This window comes from Herpailurus yagouaroundi, unplaced genomic scaffold (assembly GCF_014898765.1).
Source record: "Herpailurus yagouaroundi ecotype Mexico unplaced genomic scaffold, PumYag 490, whole genome shotgun sequence".
Classification (NCBI taxonomy): domain Eukaryota; kingdom Metazoa; phylum Chordata; class Mammalia; order Carnivora; family Felidae; genus Herpailurus; species Herpailurus yagouaroundi.
Window position 1 is genome coordinate 325,123 of NW_024412707.1, and position 20,649 is coordinate 345,771.

General features: G+C 44.3%; 1 protein-coding gene across 2 annotated transcripts in view; it reads left to right on the plus strand.

Moving 5' to 3' along the window:
- The window catches only part of UBE2L3 (ubiquitin conjugating enzyme E2 L3), a 55,945-nt gene that overhangs the window by 6,904 nt on the left and 28,392 nt on the right, over positions 1-20,649 (plus strand). Inside the window, exon 2 of one of the 2 annotated variants that reach the window (XM_040464656.1) lies at positions 8,905-9,000. The exons of the other annotated variant lie outside the window; for it this stretch is intronic. Within the exon in view, the coding sequence (XP_040320590.1) occupies positions 8,905-9,000 (96 nt within the window). The remainder of the gene's footprint in view (positions 1-8,904; positions 9,001-20,649) is intronic. 2 annotated transcript variants of the gene reach the window in all.

The following is a 20,649-nucleotide window of genomic DNA, read 5'->3' on the forward strand; positions in this document are numbered from 1 at the left end:
GGCAGGAGGGTAGGGGCTTGGAGATGGTACTGAAAAGGTGGGTTGGACCATGCCTGGACACGACCTCATTACCCAGGCAGAGCCCATTCTCTTTCCCACCCTGCTCTTCTGCCTTTTGAAATAACCTGTTCCTTAGGATTAGCAAGAAGTTTCTTGAGGCAGCTGTGTGAATGTGTCTTTGTTCAAAAAATGTTTACTTTTTCCAACAAAATTAGAAAGCTCTTGAATTCAAAATTTTGTCTTTACGGTATCTGTGAATCTCACACTTACATTATCTCTTCGTGTCCTTCATGTATGTGCCGTGCAGTGACCGTCACTGTGTCCAAAGATGAGTCCAGGTGCTGTGGAAGGCACGGAAAGATGCTGAGCTGGCAGTAAGGGGTGGGAGTTTGCAAGAAATACTTTGAAGAAGTAGTTGCAGTCCCAGAAATAAAATTGTTGCTTTTTGTCTTCTCTTTCAGCCCTGAAGCAGAAAGTTAAGAAAGGTTGCTTCTGGTGGCTGATCCGTTTTTGCTCCTGGCCCTTGCCACAGTCTCTTTAGAATTCCAGAGCTGAGAGGAACACCCTTAACAGACAAGAGGCTGAGGCTTGGGGCGGGGGTACCACCCACAGGCTGGCAGTGGCACTGGGCACACTCATTGCCCAGGCCTCCCTGTTCTCAGGGTTTTGCTCCTGCTCACTTGACTGCTTTTGGTTTTTAAGGAGGAACAAGGTGGAGAGGAGGGGAATTCATTTCAGGTCAGGTGGTGGGTTTTTTGTTCAGTTTGCAATAATTCCAGGTCTGTATTGATTATAGTTTTCTTTACTTCATGATCTTATCAGATTTTGTTTCTGCTTTTTTGCCAACATAGTTCAGCAGCAGAGGAAAATGCTGTTTTCACAGTCCCTAGCCCAGCAGGCACATTTGCAAGCAAGTCAGTAACGTCAAATCTAGTGCTCATGGTGGTGGTCTGTCTTTCTGAGCGAAGATGGTGCCTGATTCTATCACAGGATCAGGGAGTGGGTACGACTCAGAAGTTGAACAGCCTCTGAGTGCTTTCTGACATGGTTTGTAAAATATGTCCTTTACACCAATGTACATCTTGTTAAGAAAGCTCAGCTCAGGAAAGCTAACCTTACAGAAGGAGATCTGCCATGTGTTTTACACACGTGGTTCCCATTCCAGTCACTTGTGCTGGGGTGCTGGACTCAAGAATGCCATGTACAACCATGTTCATATGGAGACAGAAACATATTCCAGGAGCCAGGCTGACATCCGGAAGCTGACTGTGTGGAGCTGGCATCAGAGTCCACTCAGCTGGGCCATGCTTGCCCAGAGGTGTGTGGGCAGTGTATGCCTATTCTCTTCAGCCATACCCTCTTAGAATGACCTCTTGACAAGTGGCCCACCATCCTGGATCAGTGTGCTGTGGTCAAGTTCAGATCTTAACTTCTATCACAGACTCATTTGTGCCATCACCTTGAGCCTCAGTGTCCTGATTTCTGCAGTAGGATGATAAAACTACTTCATAGAGTTGTGATAGTAGTTAAATATGTTAGTTGTGAAAATAACTAAGTGTAACATGGTATACTGCCGACCCGTGGAAGGGGTGATGTGTTTCTGTGGGTCCTGCCTCCTTTGCTAACTATTAATTGAAATAAGAGAATCATATTTGCGGGGCTCTGAAACCTATATATATCTAAACCTGTATATATCTAAACATATACAGTATTTTGATATAATTTTTTCTTAACTGTTCATTTTTGAGAGACCGAGCATGCGAGCAGGGAGAGAGGGAGACACAGAATCCAAAGCAGGCTCCAGGCTCTGAGCTGTCAGCACAGAGCCTGATGCCAGGCTTAAACCCATGAGCCGCGAGATCATGACCTGAGTGGAAGTTGGACACTCAACCAACTTAGCCACCCAGGCACTCCTACAGTATTTTGAATTAAAGTCATGATTTAGTATCCTTGCCACTGATTGCTTTGTGTGAGCTTGGAAAGCACCTATCTGTCAAAATTAGCTACTTGGCTACCGTCACACAAAAAAGCAGGAAGAGGCTTTTTCAAATAACTAATGTCCTCCCAGTTGTGTAGCTGGCATTTGAGAGCTATACTGTACTTAGATTAAAAAAAAAGCTTATTTATTTATTTTGAGAGACAATGTGTGTGTGTGAGCAGGGGAAGGGGTAGAGAAAGAGAGAGGGAGGGAGAGAATCCCAAGCAGGCTCCACGCTTAGCACGGAACCTGACTTGGGGCTTGATCTCACGATCAAGCTGATATCAAGGGTTGGGCGCTTAACCAACTGAGCCACCCAGGCATCCCTGTACTTAGATTTAAGGCAGGTTTGTGTAACTTCCCCTTAGACATGCAGCTCCATCTGCCAGGTTTCACTTTGTCTGGACAAGACAAGCCTAGAAATGTTCCTTGCACGGCATAAACACTTAACGACCAGCTGTGAAGGGCTAGGGCAAATGCTATATATGTTCATGCTTTTGTCATTATAAATTTTGGGAAGCTAAGCTCTGCAAGTATCTTGTTGAAGAAATAAGAGCCCCTGCATTGCCTGTTTCTAGTGGAACCCCTTGCCACCCTCACCTATTGCTTTGTGTGGCTGAGAGAGATTCTAGGTTTGCTTCTGGTCCTGGCCCTGGCCCTACCCTATAAAGGGTCTGTGATTTGGGCTTCTCTGAACTTCAGCTTTACCATCTGTAAGAAGCTAATATGCCTGACTTGCCCATCTCTGAGTGTCTGTGAGCTTCCAGTCTTATTCTGTGTGCTGTCTGTTGTAAACACTGCAGAATGTTCTTGTGACCAACCACTTCTCACGCTTCTCTCTCAGAGTCTTGCTCCTGCTTTTCACATGGCTGCTTTTGGTGTATGCCTCCTACACTGAAGGTACGCACTTTCCCTAGCATCTTCATTTCTGGAGGTTGTGCCCAGAAATAACGCTCTTTCCTAGAAGATGACCTCTTCCCTGGCATCTCTCCATTTGTTTATTGTTGGGATTTTGTAAGTGGTGACACTAAGCTATTGCCCGCCTAAGGGGAGTGTGGTGGTGATGTGTTCTTAGCAACTCCTCTGCCTTATGTTTGTCTTTTTCTTTTTTTTTTAATTTATTTTTTATGTTTATTTTTGAGAGAGAAAGAGCATGAGTGGGAAGGGGCAGAGAGAGGGGGAGACACAGAATCGGAAGCAGGCCCCAGGCTCTGAGCTGTCAGCACAGAGTCTGACGTGGGGCTCCAACCCATGAACTGTGAGATTATGACCCAAGCCAAAGTTGGACACTTAACCAACTGAGCCACCCAGGTGCCCAGCATTCACTTTTTAAAAAAAAAGTTCAGGAAGATTTCTGGGTTTCTGTTACACAAACTTGTTGCAGCTGGAAGGATTCCTTACGTTGCTTCTGTGTGCCTGGCTTAGTGGGAGGTGTTAGCTCTTTTAAGAGCTTATTTCTAGTCATGGAAATGACACTGAATTAATCAGGGCTTCAGGATCTTCCTTTCTAAAAGACAGGATTGGATGGGCATGGTAGTTCTTAAGCAGGAGTGCAGCTCACAGTCACTGGGGGATCCCCTGGCATAGGTGCCCAGCCTTACTCAGGAGACTGTTTCTGCAAGTCTAGAATGAGGCCTCAGCACAAGTCGGGTTTTCTCCCTCCACACTCCCTCTCTGCCCCATCTCTCTGCATGTGGTTGTTGAACAATTCCCCCTGGGCCTTTGGGTACACTCTTAATTGAGAGTCCCCTAATGTTAGTTAAGACTCCAGCCAAACTTGGCTCCCAGCTGTTTCCCAGACACATGGGGTGATTGCATACGTTTCTTGTTTTCTTATTATTTTTTTTAAAGCTTTTATTTATTTTGTGAGAGACAGAGTGCAAGTGGGGGAGGGGGGGAGAGAGAGAGAGAGAGAGTCAGTCAGTCTCAGGCTCCATGCTGCCAGCACAGAGCCCAACCTGGGGCTTGAACTCGTGAAACTGTGAGATCATGACCTGAGCCGAAATCAAGAGTGGGAGGGGCGCCTGAGTGGCTCAGTCAGTTGAGTGTCTGACTTCGGCTCAGGTCATGATCTCACACACTCTGTGAGTTCGTGAGTCGAGCCCCACATCGGGCTCTGTGCTGACGGCTCGGAGACTGGAGTCTGCTTCAGATTCTGTGTCTCCCTCTCTCTCTGCCCCTAACCCACTTCCATTCTGACTCTGTCTCTCAAAAATAAACATTTAAAAAAAAAAGAAGAAGAAATCAAGAGTGGGATACTTAATCTACTGAGCCACCCAGGCGCCCCCATCTGTCTGCTGAATGGATTTCTTAAAGAGGACCATGGCCACAGCTAGCTGAGAATCGCTGGCTCCTGAAGGGTTCTCCGTCAGTGCTGCGTGAGGGTTGCCCCGGGAGATTTTGAATGGTTGCTTTTCCAGGCACCAGCATAGATATCCAGAGAAGGGGAGGGGGGGGATTGTTAACTACTTTGCCTGAACTTGGATGCATACATTGGAGTTATGTGACCGAGAGCTCACTGTGTATAGCTGACTCCTGCTGTCTTCTCAGGGATAAGCCGAGGCTTCTGTGCAGGGCCAGGGCTGTCTCCTGTTAGTGCCTGCAGAATTGTTAGGCAGTAGTCTGTTTCTGGACTGTGCCACACTCTTGCCTGGCATGGGCATCAAGCTCTCTGGGCTATAGTCTGGGCAGTGGACTTTTCTCTTTTTGAAGAGCTGGGCAGCATACCCAGGCTCTTTCAAGTTCCCTCAATACACTGAGATCCACCTCTGGGCTCAGAAATGGACCTCATTTTGAGAAGCATTGCTGTCTTTCTCCCTCATCACTTGCTCTGGGTAGGAAGCCTGCTGTCTCCTACTGGGAGAAGGAATGAGCTCACTGGCTGGTTCTGCTTTCCCTCGCACTCTTCTCTTGGTTTGTCAGTACTGGCGCCATCAGCCTGGAGCAGCTGACCCAGGACAGCTTCTTGCTCCTAGTAGAACTGAAACAAACTTTTGTGGCCTTATTTTGTAAGCTCCTGTCTTTTTTGGTTTTGGTCTTCCTGACTCTGTTCTAGAGCCGGGCCACTCACAGTTTTCCTTTGTCAGGTCCCTTTTTTCGCATCATTTGTAATAATATCCTTTTGATTTGAACTTAAAAATATTTTTTTTAATTTATTTATTTAGAGAGAGCATGAGCACATGGAGGAGGGGCAGAGAGAGGGAGAGAGAGAGAATCCCAAGCAGGCTCCGCACTGTCAGCATGGAGCCTTACGCAGGGCTCAAACTCACAAACTTCAAGATCATGACCTAAGTCGAAATCAACAGTTGGATACTTAGCTGACCAAGCCACCCAGGCACCCCTTGAATTTGAACTTTGAATTTACATTGGTTTCTTTAAATTCCTTCCCCAGTTCTTCCATCTGAGGATTATTCTCAGTTATAGGGGTGCACTTTTGCTTGAGGGTTTGTTAAGCCTCTTGAGTCATCTTGCCTTTTCCAATCTCAGACCTTCAGATGAACCTGTCTTTTCTCTGAATGACTAGAATCCATCCTCTTCAAGTTGTTCCCCTTGGTGGGGTGTGATTGGCATTTTGGGCCAAGCAGTTCTTATCTGGAGGACCTGCTTGTGCAATGCAGGACTTTTAGCATCCTGGCTACCAATGATGCCAGTGGTTCTCAGCAGCTGGGGCTCTAGAGGATATTGGGAAACCAGGGTGGAGTGGTGTCACAATGCTTGGCATGTAATGGGCTGGGCTCAGGATGGTCAAGTGCAGAGTCCTGTCTGGATGCCTATGCCACCCTGTTGAGAAATGCTGCCTAGCATTCCCTGGAGACTACAGGGCTTGCTTGCTTGCTTGTTTGTTTGTCTTGGTTTCTCTCACTTCTGCCTTACAATCACTTCTTCTTGTTGATTAGAATTATGCAAAGGAGGTTGTCTCTTCTGCTCTTTGGTGAGCTTAACTTGATAGCAAGTTGAGAGTTTATCTGATAACTAGTAATCAATAAACTGAGCTTTGGATTTCTTGAACCTCCCAGTTCAGCTGACATTAGTGTTGCCCATTCTTCTCTAGTAGGGGGTGAGAGGGATGGCATCTTCCCCCAGTTTTTGAAAAAAAATTTTTTTTTTAATGTTTATTTTTGAGAGATTGAGACAGAGCATGAGCAGGGAAGGGGCAGAGAGAGAGGGAGACACAGAATTCGAAGCAGGCTCCAGGCTCCGAGCTGTCAACACAGCCTGACACGGGGCTCGAACTCACGAACCATGAGATCATGACCCGAGCTGAAGTCAGACACTCAATGGACCGAGCCACCCAGGCGCCCCTCCCACAGTTTTTGTTTTATCTTTGTTCATGTATCTCTTGATATCAGAACACCAGTAGGTGCCCTCTCTGCACCCCCGCCCGCAGTTGAGTCTCATCTTGCTTCATTTTTGTAATTCTTTTGAAATTTACCTTCTTGTGTTTATTACTGATTCTTCCTATTGTTATTAGTACGTGAATTTCTGAAGTCATAGAGTAAATTTACAGATTATTTTAAAATTAATTTTCTTCCATGAAAATTGAATATAATCTCATTTGTTGTCTAGTTTCTTTTTTTTTTTTTTTCAACGTTTATTTATTTTTGGGACAGAGAGAGAGACAGAGCATGAACGGGGGAGGGGCAGAGAGAGAGGGAGACACAGAATCGGAAACAGGCTCCAGGCTCCGAGCCATCAGCCCAGAGCCTGACGCGGGGCTCGAACTCACGGACCGCGAGATCGTGACCTGGCTGAAGTCGGACGCTTAACCGACTGCGCCACCCAGGCGCCCCTTGTTGTCTAGTTTCAATGTTCTATCTGAAATTGTTTTCGTACCTGTATGTGGTTTAAAACATTTCTGATAGCTTGGTAAGATTCAGCTCTTAAGTGACATGATATGTTCTGTCTCTAGCCAGGAATCTTACTCTGATATCTTATACCAGGGATCAGAAAATCAAAATACATGGAGAGCATTTCCCATCCCAGAGCCTTTTCTTCCTCAAGCCCCAGCTTCCTGTCCCTTCACTACCCTGATAATTAAGCAAGTGAACATGACCATGAGCTCCTGAGGCTTTTAGATCCGTGCCCTCAAGCTTACCCTCATGGAGCTTATATGCTCTTTGGGGAGTGGGGCAGAGTGTTAGAGTGAGATTTATTTATTCCCCATCCTGAAGGTTTCATTGTCCCCAGGGGAGCATTTCTGATGAGTCTTGGGCATTAGAAGGAAGACCAGATGGCAGTTGGCAAGTGAGTGGTCTCTCAGGTTCCATGCTTTCCTCCCTGCAGGCTTGGGAAGAGGAGCCAGACCACACCTTCCCCATCACAGTGGCCACAACCATTGCAACCAGCTTCCTGATGGAAGCTGAGCATTGCTTAGAAGTGGAGCTTTCCTGTCACTGTGTGGCTTGTTAAAAATCCCTATTTCAGACTCCACCCCACAGTTTCTGGACCAGAATTTCCAGGGCTGGGGCCTAAGCCAGATGGTGGTAGTGGGCAGCTAGGGTTGACAAGCAGCAGCATCCTGTAGGAAGAAGCGTGGTCGGGTGTGTCGCCTGCCATGAAGCACCAGCACATCCCAACTGCCTGTTCTGTGCCTTCATTTGACACACTGTCCTTCTCTGCCTACTCCATACCACACATCCTCCAACTTAGAACCTGTAACACTGGCTCACTTCCTACTTTCTTTGGAATTGTTTGCTCATGGGGCCTTTTAAACTGTTGCCTATGTGATGGGAATGTAAGGTGCAGAGGATCTTTTGGGCTTATTCAGAGCCTCCGGTGCCATCGTGAGCCATAGCACCACACACAGAGGGGCTTCTAAGTTCCAAAAGGGTGCGTGGGCTGGACCAACAAGGAGGAAGCCAGGGCCAGTGAGGAAGCTGTTCTGCCTGCTCAGCAGGAGAGGCAGAACTCAGCTAGGTGGTGCTCTGAGGATGCCGAAAAGAGTGTACCCAAGAGATGTTGAGGAGACTTGTACCAAGGACAAGAGACCAGGTTGAGACATTGGAGGGATTGTGTCACTCCAGGTGTCTGAGAATGGAGGAATATTGGGAATGTGGGCAGGCTAGTGCACAGTGGGTGGCTTGGGTCAAAATGCCTCTTGATGTTGACTTGAGTTGTTGGAGAAGCAGCAGTGCACAGTTGAGAAACAAGTAACAAGACAATTGTAGACTAAAGACTTCTCGGGTAGGGCCCTGAAGTAGTCATGGTGATTGTGCTTTCTGGATCAAATGGCATTTGTGGCATGAACTGTTTAATAATAATCCCTCATTTGCAAAGAGTTCTGTTGCATAGTCATTGCCCCTTTGTTGTGTTTGATTCTGGGTCTGTGTTAAAGCCGAGGAAGTGAAGGCTCAGTGAAAGGCACATGTCCCCCTCTCCACCCCAGAGTGGATAGTTGCTCTCTTCCCTGTGTGTCCGTGCTGAGGCAGAGTTGTGAAATCACACCTACAGCACTGGGTAGAAAACCTGGTAGGTATGTGTTTGGCTCTAGTCCCCAGTTTTGTTTATCTTTATATCCTCAACACCTGACTCATAGCTTAATAAATCTTGGTTGGAAGAAGTCAGGTCTGTAACACCTTTCTTGCGCCCCTGCCACGTGGCTGCCCTGTCTAGGGGTCCGAGGGTGTTTAAACAAAGGTCTGGTGACCAGCCCAAAGAGGAGGCAGTGTGTCTGCAGAAGACAGTTATTTGTCCCACCGAGTTCCATGGGGTCACCAAGGTGGGGGTTTGTCTTGGTCTGGGGCAAGGGTTGAGGGGACCGCTGTGGCTCTGGGCCTCTTAACCAGACTGGGCGCAGTCTAGTCCACACTTTAAAATTTTGTCATTGGTGGTGTTGACACTTGGTTTAATTTGAGGGAGTCAGGAGGGATCTTAATGTGTGGTGCTTTCCCCTGTTTGACACCCCTTTATGCTTTGTTAATCAACAGGAGCTTGAAGAAATCCGCAAATGTGGAATGAAAAACTTCCGTAACATCCAGGTTGATGAAGCTAATTTATTGACTTGGCAAGGGCTTATTGTTCCTGTGAGTATTGAACACTTCCACTTCTTATCAGATTATTCTTCAAGGTGATGTGTGTGCCGGGCTTACCTCTCTGCTCCCAAGTAGGCTCTTAGGTAAAGCAGCCAACAGAGGCACAGAGGCGGGCTGTCACTCTAGGGTATAATAAGGCAGGGACTCTAACTTCGGGTTCCTAAGTAGAATCCTGTCTTTGCAGTGGTTTTGTTAACATTCTGGGGGGCCCGAGTTTTCCACTTCTTTGGTTATCGGCCCAGGAAAGGAGCGTGTGTTTGTGCTCCTGTCTTCCCTGGCTTCTCTGTGTCTGGTCCCATTTGTCCAGACAGTGCTGCCTTCTCTGACCTCTCTTAGGAGATGGCGGACATTCCCATCTAGATCTTTTCTTTGCTTCCCCACCTGGTTTTGCATCTGGATGTCTAACCCTCTGGACCCTTGCGTTCCGGGCTTTATTCCTGGTCCCCTCCAATATGTGCCTGCCATTGGTCTCAAATCCCTTTGTCTAACAAGCCCACCTGGTCCCCTCACCCAGTGTCTTGTCTGGGGCCTCTGCTTCCACTCTCTGAACCCCACAGCTCATGCTCCCCCTGCCTCACGGACTTCTGCCTTCAGATAGGCTCAGGCTTGCTCCTGGCAAGGGCCTTCCTGTGGCCTTACTGTCCTCTCGATTTAGTGTCTGCTCTTTTTCCATCTTTTCATCTCCTCACCCCCCGAGTCTCCTCCTGTACTAACTCCAATTTGTAGTTCCAGTTTCTCCCACCCTCCTGGAACCACCTCACACTGAGCACATGGGCTCCCCTTTGTCCTCATGCCTCGGGCTCTACAGCCCTAGAGCCCACTTGCCTCCCCAGCCTTTGGAGCCCATGCGGTGTCCCAGCTCCTGTTTCTGTGACCTTGCGCCACTCACACCTGTCTTCCTGCTGCTTCCTCTGAGCTCTTAGGGACCTTGTTTAGTCTCTTGCCCATCTCTCATGCTGTTTCTTGGGGTCCCTGCATCTTCCAGCATCATAGCTTACTAGGTTATTACTGTACGTGAAGGAGTCCTGTCCTTGCCTCTATTCCTGCCCTGTCTCCAGAGCCACACCATCTGTCTGTGACGTAGCCTACTTGGACACCGTGTGCCTTCTAGTCTCCCTGGCTCCCAACCGGGACTTCTGCATGAGTGCCCCCTTCCTTCCTGTTCTTCTACCTCTACTGCTTCCTCTTTTCATCCCCACTTTCCCTGTGAGTCTCAGGCCCTTCTCCTGTGCCTGTCCCTGCCCTACCCTATTGTATAGACTCTTTCCTTGTGGGCAGAGTGGCTACTTTGCCAAAGCAGAACATGGAACATGCTTACTGTAGATATTTTCTTCTTAATGCTGGTTACAGATCATGCCTTTTTAAAAGAGACACAACAGTAGATATTGGATTCCTGCTTTATTTTCATAACCATTTGGATAAGTAAGGAAAGATATGCTTTTGTAGCATTTCAGTACACACTCAAAAATTTTAAACCTGGGAGTATCCAGTCTGGCTTTGAGGATGAGTCCTTTAGATTTCTCCAGGCTTGGCGATGGTGGGGCTCAGGGCACAGTATATAGATGGTGGAGGAGCCTCTGGCTGGGAAGGTTCAGCCGGTGACCTCTGGCCTTGTCTGCTGTAGAGAACTGTTAGGTGCTAAGTGGAAGGATGGCCAGGACCATATGACCTGTCTCTGGTGTCATGTTTGGTGGAGCCTGTGGAACGAGCTGTGGTCTCATAAGTCCCAAGGTGGAGACTGGCTGGTGGAATGTAGCGTGCTTGAGTCCAGGCTCTGGGGAGTGTCTAGGCCAAAGCCTTGCCTTTCATTTAGGGGAAGCTAGTGCCAGAGACAGTAGGCCATAGCTACTCTCTCCCCATTCCATTGCCTCTTCCCACCCCTCTCTTGTGTCCTTCGATTACTGCCCAGGGCTCCTGGCTTGGTGTGGGGAGCATTTCAAGGAAGCAGTTACGGTGCTCTTGGCAATTAACCCCTCCATGGCCCCCAGTCATACCCCACACCTGGGCCTCAGGTGTTCCTGCACCACAGGGGCTGGGGAGTCTTCTACCTAGACTCACCTGGGGTCCACCCAACTGGGGTGAAAGCAGAGCCAGGCTGATAAAGACATAGTAGTCCAGAAGCATGCTTTGACCACAGGATCTGGTCCTACTTAGTTAAATAGTCCCTAGCTATAGCTCAGAGCAAGGACAGACTTGGACCCCCCAGAGAGGGAAAGTGAACCGGGTGTGGTGCTACCTCTAGACACTTCATTGTTACCATGGCACTTCAGGCTTATTCCCCTTAAGTGCTTAATTTTATGTAGTTTTTTTTTTTTTTTTTTTTTTTTTCATTTGAAATTCAGAGGTAATGTCTAAGGAAGAAAAAAAATCCCATAAGCCTAACATAAAGAAATTCAGTAAGGTTTTGGGCACCTGCCCTTTAGAAACTGGAGGTATGGTGATGAGCCTTCTCGAATTTCTGACCCAATGAACATATTCACTCTTAACCATTAGCAACTCCTCCCAACCTTTTTACATGCACTTTAAAAAAAAATTTTTTTTTTTTTAATATTTATTTTTGAGACAGAGAGAGACAGAGCATGAGCGGGGAAGGGGCAGAGAGAGAGGGAGACACAGAATCCGAAGCAGGCTCCAGGCTTCAAGCTGTCAGCACAGAGCCCGATGCGGGGCTTGAACCCACGAACAGTGAGATCATGACCTGAGCCGAAGTCAGACACTTAACCGACTGAGCCACCCAGGCGCCCCGGCATGCAATTTTTAATGAACCATTTGGTAATTTCATAATTATTACATACTTTCATCATTTAGTCATTGCCTTGAAACTCTGTGAACATAATTTTTGATAACTGTACAAATCCCATAATATATTTATTCAATCATTCCTTTGATTTTGGCCATTTGGATTGTTGTTTTTCCAGTTTTAAAATAATTTATCCTTGAAAGGGGTGCCTGGCTGGCTCAGTCGGTGGAGCGTGTAACTCTTTTCTCAGGGTTGTGAGATTGAGCCCCACATTGGGTGTAGTTTTAAAAAGTTAATGGATTTTAAAAAATGTTTTTTAAGTGAAATAATTTGCCCAAGAACATCTTTATGTGAAAGTCTTAGTGTGCATCTTTGTTTATTTTTTATTTTCATTAATTAAAAAATTGTGTTTAGTGTTTATTTTTGAGAGAGAGAGAGAGAGAGAGAGAGAAGGAGCAGGGGAGGAGCAGAGAGAGAGAGGGAGACATAGAATCTGAAGCAGGCTCCAGGCTATGAGCTGTCAGCATAGAGCTGGACGAGGGGCTTGAAGTCATGAACCGTGAGATCATGACCTGAGCTGAAGTCACACGCTTAACCAGCCAAGCCACCCAGGTGCCCCTGTTTATTTTAGATTTGATTTTAAAATACAGCCTGACCAGAAGGAAGATTATATTATATATATCTATAAGCCTGTGTATCGTCAAGTTATCTCCTGGAAACGTTGTGCCAATTTATATTCTCATGGCCACTGTCTGCAAAGTGCCTGCCCATGTCCTTTGTATGTCATGAAGGTTGCTGGGTGTTATTAAAGGGGTTCTGAATGGCAGTACTTCAGCACCAGCCTGTGGGGTCCGATTGCCCCAGGTGAGAACCCCAGCCCTGCCCTAACTGGTTTGGGGATCTTTGGCAAGTTAGTTAATCAGTTTGTCCCAATATCCTTACATCTAAAAGGAGTACTTCATCTCACTGATTGTTGTAAAAGTTCAGTAAGTGCTTGTGCGTGAAGTGCTTAGTCTCTTCTATATTATTAAAGCCTTTGTGGGGTTGCCTGCAAAACTATTTGGCAGTTATGTAGTAAAGAGCCTGTGAAACAAGCATACAGAAAGAAATCATTGTTGCCAATTTGATAGGTGCAAAAGTACTCAATTGGATTTGTGTCTTGGTCCCATTCAGACTGTTACATAACCAGGAGCTGGTTAGTTTAGAACAACAGACAACAGAATTAAATATCTGAAAAAAATTAGTTTTCTGTATCTAGTTTATAACAACAGAAATTTATTTCTCATAGTTCTGAAGGCTGGGAGTTGGAGATCAGAGTGCCTGCCAGTCTGGTGAGAGCCTTGTTCCTGGTCACAGACTTCCCTTGCATCCTCACATGGCAGAAGGAGCAAGCTAGCTTTCTGGAGCCTCTCATAAGGCACTAATCCCATTCATGAGGGCTCTTCCCTAATGATCTAATAATTTCCTAAAGGCCCCACCTCCTAAGACCATCACCTTAGGCACTAGGTTTTCAATATATGAATTTTGGGCCGGCGCCTGGGTGGCTCAGTCGGTTAAGCATCCATTTTGGCTCAGGTCATGATCTCACGGGTCGTGAGTTTGGCCCTGCATCCAGTTCTGTGCTGACAGCTCAGAGCCTGGAGCCTACTTTGGATTCTGTCTCCCGCTCTCTGTGCCCCTCCCCTGCTTGCTCTGACTCTCTCTCAAAAACAAACATTAAAAAAATTTAAAAATATTATACATATGAATTTTGGGGCTATACAAACATTCAGACCATAGTAACATGCATTTTTTTTTTTAATTTTTTTTTTTTTTAACGTTTATTTATTTTTGAGACAGAGAGAGACAGCATGAACGGGGGAGGGTCAGAGAGAGAGAGACACAGAATCGGAAACAGGCTCCAGGCTCCGAGCCACCAGCCCAGAGCCCGACGCGGGGCTCGAACTCACGGACTGCGAGATCATGACCTGAGCCGAAGTTGGCTGCTCAACCAACTGAGCCACCCAGGCGCCCCAATGCATTTTTAATTTTGTTATTGTAGTTGAAGGTTTTTCTTATTTATATTTCTGTAATCTGTTATCTTTTGGGAGTTTTAGTGTGCTTCTTTGAATTGTACGAATTCTGTATATCAGGCCTTTGTTTCTGGGAAAAATACTGGGTTTTTTTGTTCATTCAAGAATTCTTGAAAGTTTCTTTTAAATTAAAAAAAATTTGCTTCATTTTTTTAAATTGTAAAATATACAACATAAAATTTATCTTTTTGTTTGAGAGTGGGGGGAGGGGCAGAGAGAGAGGGAGAGAGAATCTCTAGCAGACTCCTCACTGTCAGTGCCTTAATCTCGGCACCTGATGTGGGGCTCTGTCCCACAAACCATAAGATCATGACTTGAGAGGAGATCAAGAGTTAGATGCTTAAGTGACTGAGTCACCCAGGCGCCCCTCCATTGTAGTTTTGATTTGCTTTTTCCTTGTGACTATGAATGTTGAACATCTTTTCATGTGCTTATTGGCCATTTGTATATGTTCTTTGGGTAACATATTTATTTCTGTTAATTCAAGCAAGGCCTTTGCCCTCTTTCTTTTTTTAAAGAGCAATTTTAGCTTCACAGCAAAATTAAGAGAAGAGTATAGAGATTTCCTACATATCTCCCTGGCCCCATGCATGCATAGCCTCCCCCATTATGGACATTCCCTACCAGAATGGTACATTTGTTAAAATTGTACAACAGCCTACAACTGACATCGTCATCATCACCTAAAGCTCATAGTTTACATTAGTGTTCACTGTAGGTGCTGTATGTTCTGTGAGTTTGGGAAAATGTATGATGGCATGTATCCATTGTTACAGTATCATACAGAGTATTTTCACTGTCCTGAAATCCTCTGTGTTCTACTTACACATTCTTCCCTGCCCTTCTCCCCTCGCTGCCACCCTACCCCAGCAACCACTAATTTTTTTCTTGTCTTCATACTTTTGCCTTTTCCAGAATGGCATTTGTTTGGAATCATACAGCGTGTAGTCTTTTTCAGACTGGTTTCTTTCAGTTATAGTAATATACAGTACATTTAAGTTTCCTCCTTGTCTTTTCATGGCTTGACAGCTCCTTTTTAGCATGGAGTAATATTTTGCTGTCTGGATGGACCACAGTTTGTCTGCTCACCTACTGAAGGGCATCTTGTCTGCTTCTAGGTTTTGGCAATTATGAATAAAGTGGCCATAAACATTTTTAGTTGGGTGTTGGTCTTCTCCTTGTTTTTGAGTTGTAGGAATTCTTTATACATTTTATATATTAGACTGTTATCAGATACATGATTTACAAATATTTTCTCCCATTTTGTGGACTGTCATTTCACACTTTTAAAAAAATTTATATTTAGTTTTGAGAGAGAGAGACAGAGCACAAGTGGGAGAGGGGCAGAGAGAGAGGGAGACACACAATCCAAAGCAGGCTCTAGGCTCCAAGCTGTCAGCACAGAGCCAGATGCCAGGCTTGAACTCATGAACCATGGGATCATGACCTGAGCTGAAGTTGGATGCTTAACCCACTGAGCCACCCAAGCGCCCTTCCTTTCACACTCTTGAGAGTGTCTTTCTCTCTCTCTCTCTCTCTCTCTCTCTCTCTCTTTTTTAATTCAACTGCTAGTTGATACACAGCGTTAACATTAGTTTCCGGTTGGATAGTGTCCTTTGAACAAAAGTTTTTAATTTTAATGAAGTCCATTTTATCTCTTTTTTTCTTTTGTTGCCTGTGCTTTGGGGCTCATATTTAGAAATCCAAGTCATGTAGGTCTTCTTGGTTCCCCCCCCCCAAAGTTTATCTATTTTTGAGAGAGAGAGTGAAAGAGCACCCACACTCGTGATGGGGGTGGGGGCAGAGATAGAGGAAGAGAGAATTCCAAACAGGTCCTCAGCTATCAGCATGGAGCACAACGTGGGGCTTGAACCCACAAACCATGAGATCACGACCTGAGCCAAAACCAAGAGTTGGACACTTAACTGATTGAGTCATCCAGGTGCCCCTTTTGTTTGTTTGTTTGTTTGTTTGTTTGTTTAAGTAGGCTCTATACCCAATGTGGGGCTTGAACTCACAACCCTGAGATCAAGAGCCTCATGCTCTACCAACTGAACCAGCCAGCCCCCACCCCCTTTTGATCTTGGTTGGCATCTTTGTCAAAAATCAGTTGAACATACAAGTGAGGGTTTATTCCTGAGCTCTCAGCTGTGTTCTGTTGGTCTGTATGTCTTTTTGCCAGACACTGTTTTGGTTACTGTAGCTTTGTCGTAAGTTTTGAAATAGGAAGTGTGAGTCCTCCATCCTCCAACTTTGGTCTTTTTTTTCCTTCCTTCCTTCCTTCCTTCCTTCCTTCCTTCCTTCCTTCCTTCCTTCCTTTCTTCCTTCCTTCCTTCATTCCTCCCTCCCTCCCTCCCTCCCTCCCTTCCTTCCTCAACTCTACCCATAATGTGTAGCTCAAACTCAGGACCTCAAGGTCAAGAGTCCCATGCTCTACCAACTGAGCCAGCCAGTCACCCCTTTGGTCTTCAAGATTTTTTTGGCTATTCAAGGTTCCTTGAGATCCCATATGAATTTTAGGATGGGTTTTTCCATTTCGCAGAAATAAATCTTGGGATTTTGGTAGAGTTCACATTGAATCTTTGGGTGGTATTGTCATCTGAATATTAAGTATTCGAATCCGTAAACCCAGGATGTCTTTTCGTATATTTAGGCCTTTAATTTCTTTCAGCAGTGTTTTGTAATTTTCAGTGTGTAAGTCTTATGCTTCTGTATTAGCACAGACTGCTGTAACAAAACACCATAGACTGGGTGGCTTAAACAACAGAAATTAATTTTTTCACATTTCTGGAGACTAGATGTCCTAGATCAAGGTCTGACAGGGTTAGTTTCTGGGGAGGACTCTTCCTAGCTTGCTAATGGCTACCTACTTACTGTGTGCTCACATGGCCTTTCCTGGATTCATGGACAGGGAGAGCAAAAGCTCTTTGGTGCTTTTCTTGTAAGGTAGGTCCTCCCCGCCCCAATCTGTGGCTTCAGTTACCCAAAGTCAACCATGATCCCAAAGCACATGATCTTCCTTCCGACATATCTTTAGGTCAACAGTAGCCTAATGTTACATTATAATGCCTGTATCACTTACCTCACTTCATCTCATCATGTAGGTATTTTATTGTCTCACATCATCACCAGAAGAAGAGTACTGTACAATAAGATATTTTGAGTGAGACCACATTCACATAACTCTTATTATAGTATATATGTAGTGTTATAATTGTTCTACTTTTTTATTGTCAGTCTCTTACTGTGCTTAATTTATAAATTAAACTTTATCATAGGTATGTATGTGTGGGAAAAACATAGTATATATAGGATTTGGTACTATCTGTGGTTTCAGATATCCATTGTGGGTCTTAGAAAGTATACCCTGCGAATAAAGGAGAGCTACTGTACGTTAACTCTATTGGATCAGGACTCCACCTTATGATCTCATGTAACTTTAATTGCTCGCTGACCCCAAATATAGTCACACTGGGGGTTAGGGCTTCAGTATATGAATTTAGAGGGAACACATTCAGTCTGTAACTAAGTCTCCTTGGTTAAATTTGTTTCTAGGTATTTTATTCTTTACAATGTTATTTTGAATGGTTTTGTTAGTTTCTTTTTTGGATTATTCATTGTATATAGAAATACAACTGATATTTTTGTGTTGCTTTTGTATCTTCCAGTTTTGCTGAATTCATTTTTTAAAAATTTTTATTTATTTATTTTGAGAGAGTATGTGTGCATGTCAGTGAGCAGGGGAGGGGCAGAGAGAGGGAAGAAGGGAGAATTCCAAGCAGGCTCTGCATTAACTTCCAGTGGAAGCAGGGGTTGCTCCCACAAACCACAAGATCATGACCTGAGCTGAAATCAAGAGTCAGATGCTTAACCAACCGAGCCACCTAAGCAACCCTCATTTATTAGTTCTAATAGCTTGTGTGTGTATTTGTGGAATCTTTAGGGTTTTCTATGTATAAAATCAGGTCCTCTCTGAATAAAGGTAGTTTTATATCTTCCATTTCAATTTGGATATCTTTTGCTTCTTGCCTAATTGTCCTGGCTAGAGACCCCAATACTTTGTTGAATAGAAGTGATAAAAGCAAGCATCCATGTCTTATTTCTGATTTTAGGGGAGAAACTTTCAGACTTTCACCATTGAGTATGATGTTGGCTGTAGCTTTTTTATATATAGCTTTTGTTGAGTTCAAGACCTAGTTTATAAAGTGTTTTTATTATGAAAGTGTGTTAAGTTTTGTCAAATGGTTTTTCTGCATCACTTGAGATGATTGTGATTTTTTTTTCCTTTATTCTATTAATGTGGTATATGACACTGATTGATTTTTGTATATTAAGGTATCCTTGCATTCCTAGGATAAATCCCAAATGGTCATGGTGAATAATCGTTTTAATATGCTACTGAATTCAGTTTGCTAGTGTTTTGTTGAGGAGTTTGGCTTAAAATTCGTAAGATTTTGTAAATTTCTTGTAGTGTCTTTGTCTGGCTTCACTGTTAGGCTGATGCTGGCCTTATAGAATGAGTTATGAAGTGTTCACTCCTCTTTGGGAGAGTTATAGAAGGATCTGTGCTAATTCTTTACACATTTGGTACAATTCATCAGTAAAACCATCTGATTCTGCACTCTTGAGGGGAGGTTTTTGGTTACTGATTCAATCTCTTTAGTCATTATAGATCTAGTTAGATTCTTCTTGGTTCAGTTTTAGCAGATTGATTATTTCTAGGAGTTTGTCCATCTCATCTAAGTTATCTAATTTGTTGGTGTACCCAATTGTTTATATTACTCTCATATAATCTTTGTTATTTCTGTAAAATTGGGAGTAATGTCTCCACTTTAATTTCTGATTTTAGTAATAGGAGTCTCCTCTCTTTTTCCTGAGTCTAGGCAAAGGTTTGTCAGTTTTTCATTGATCTTTTCAAAGAACCAACTTTTGCTTTCATTGATTTTTCTCTGTTGTTTTTCTACTTTTTAGAACATTTTTTTAAATGTTTATTTTTGAGAGAGACAAAGAGAGTGTGAATGGCAGAGGGGCAAAGAGAGCCAGAGACACAGAATCCGAAGCAGGCTCCAGGTTCTGAGCTGGCATCACAAAGCCTGACGCAGGGCTCGAACTCAAGAGCTGTGAGATCATGCCCTGAGTCGAAGTCAGACACTTAACCAACTGAGCCTCCCAGGCGCCCCTCTATTCTTTTTTATTTATCTCTTCTGTAATTGTTGTTATTAACTTCTTTCTGCTGGCTTTGGGTTTAGTTTGCTCTTCCTTTCCTTTCCTCATGTCTTATGATGTCAAGTTAGATTATTGATTTGAGATCTTTCTCTATTGTTCTTATAGCTGTAAATTTCCTTCTGAGCACTATTTTCACTGCATCCCGTAAGTTTTTACTTGTTGTGCTTTAAATTTCATTCATCTCAAGGTATTTTCTAATTTCCCTTGTGACTTTTTTTCTTTAACCGGGTCAAGAAAATAAACATATTTTTTTAATATGTTTAATTTCTGGGTGGCTCAGTCAGTTGAACGTCTGACTTCACCTCAGGTCATGATCTTGTGGTTCGGGAGTTTGAGCCCTATATCAGGCTTGCTTTTGTCAGTGCAGAGCCAGCTTCGGATCCTCTGTTCCCCTTTCTCTGCCCAACTCTTTCTCTGCCCTTCCCCCTCTTCTGCGCGCTCTCTCTCTCTCTCTCTCTCTCTCACACACACACACTCTCTCTCTCTCCCTCTCTCTCTCAAAAATAAAAATTAAAAAAAAATTATGTTTAATTTCCAGGACACCTGGGTGGCTCAGTTGGTTGAGCATCTGACTTTGGCTCAGGTCATAATCTGCCACCTTGTGGGTTTGAGCCTCACGTTGGGCTCTGCATTGATGGCTCTGAGCCTGCTTCAGAGCCTGCTTCAAATCCTCTGCTCCCCTCTCTGCCCCTCCCTCTGCTTGTGCTCTCTCTTCTTTCTCTCAAAAAAAAACATTAAACATTTTTAAAAAATAAATAACATATACACATATAAAATAATTTATATATACATATAAATATATATATATATATATATATGTATATGTATGTATGTATGTTTAATTTTCTGGGTGTCTGGGTGGCTCAGTCAGTTAAGTGTCCAACTCTTGATTCAGCTTAGCTCATGATCTCACGGTTTGTGAGATCAAGCCCTGCATCCAGGCTCCTTGCTCACAGTGTTGGAGCCTGCTTGGGATTCTCTCTCCCTCCCTCCCTCTCTCTCTCTCTCTCTCTCTCTCTCTCTCTGCCCCTTCCCTGCTCATGAGCAGGTATGTGCTCTCACTCTCTCTCTTTCTCAAAATAAATAAACATGTAAAGAAAAGAGTATGGGGGTGCCTGGGTGGCTCAGTTTGGTTAAGTGTCCAATTTTGGCTCAGGTCATGATCTTGTGGTTCATGAGTTCAAGCCCTGCATTGAGGTCTGTGCTGACAGCTCAGAGCCTGGAGCCTGCTTCAGATTCTGTGTGTGTGTGTGTGTGTGTGTGTGTGTGTCTCTCTCTCTCTCTCTCTGCACCTCCCTGCTCATGCTCTGTCTCTGTCTATCTCTCTCTGAAAAATAAACAAACATTAAAAAAATAAAGAGTATGTTTAATTTCCACATATTTGTGAGTTTTCTGGTTTTCCTTTCATTTTTGACTTCTAGTTGCATTCCATGCTGGCCAGAAAAGATACTTTGTGTGATTTCAATCTTTCAAAATTTATTTAAAGACTTATTTTGTGGCCTAACGTGGATTATTGTGGAAGATGTTTCATAAGCACTTGAAGAATGTGTATTCTGCTATTATTAGATGGAGTGTTCTGTATATGTTAGGTCTAATTGGTTG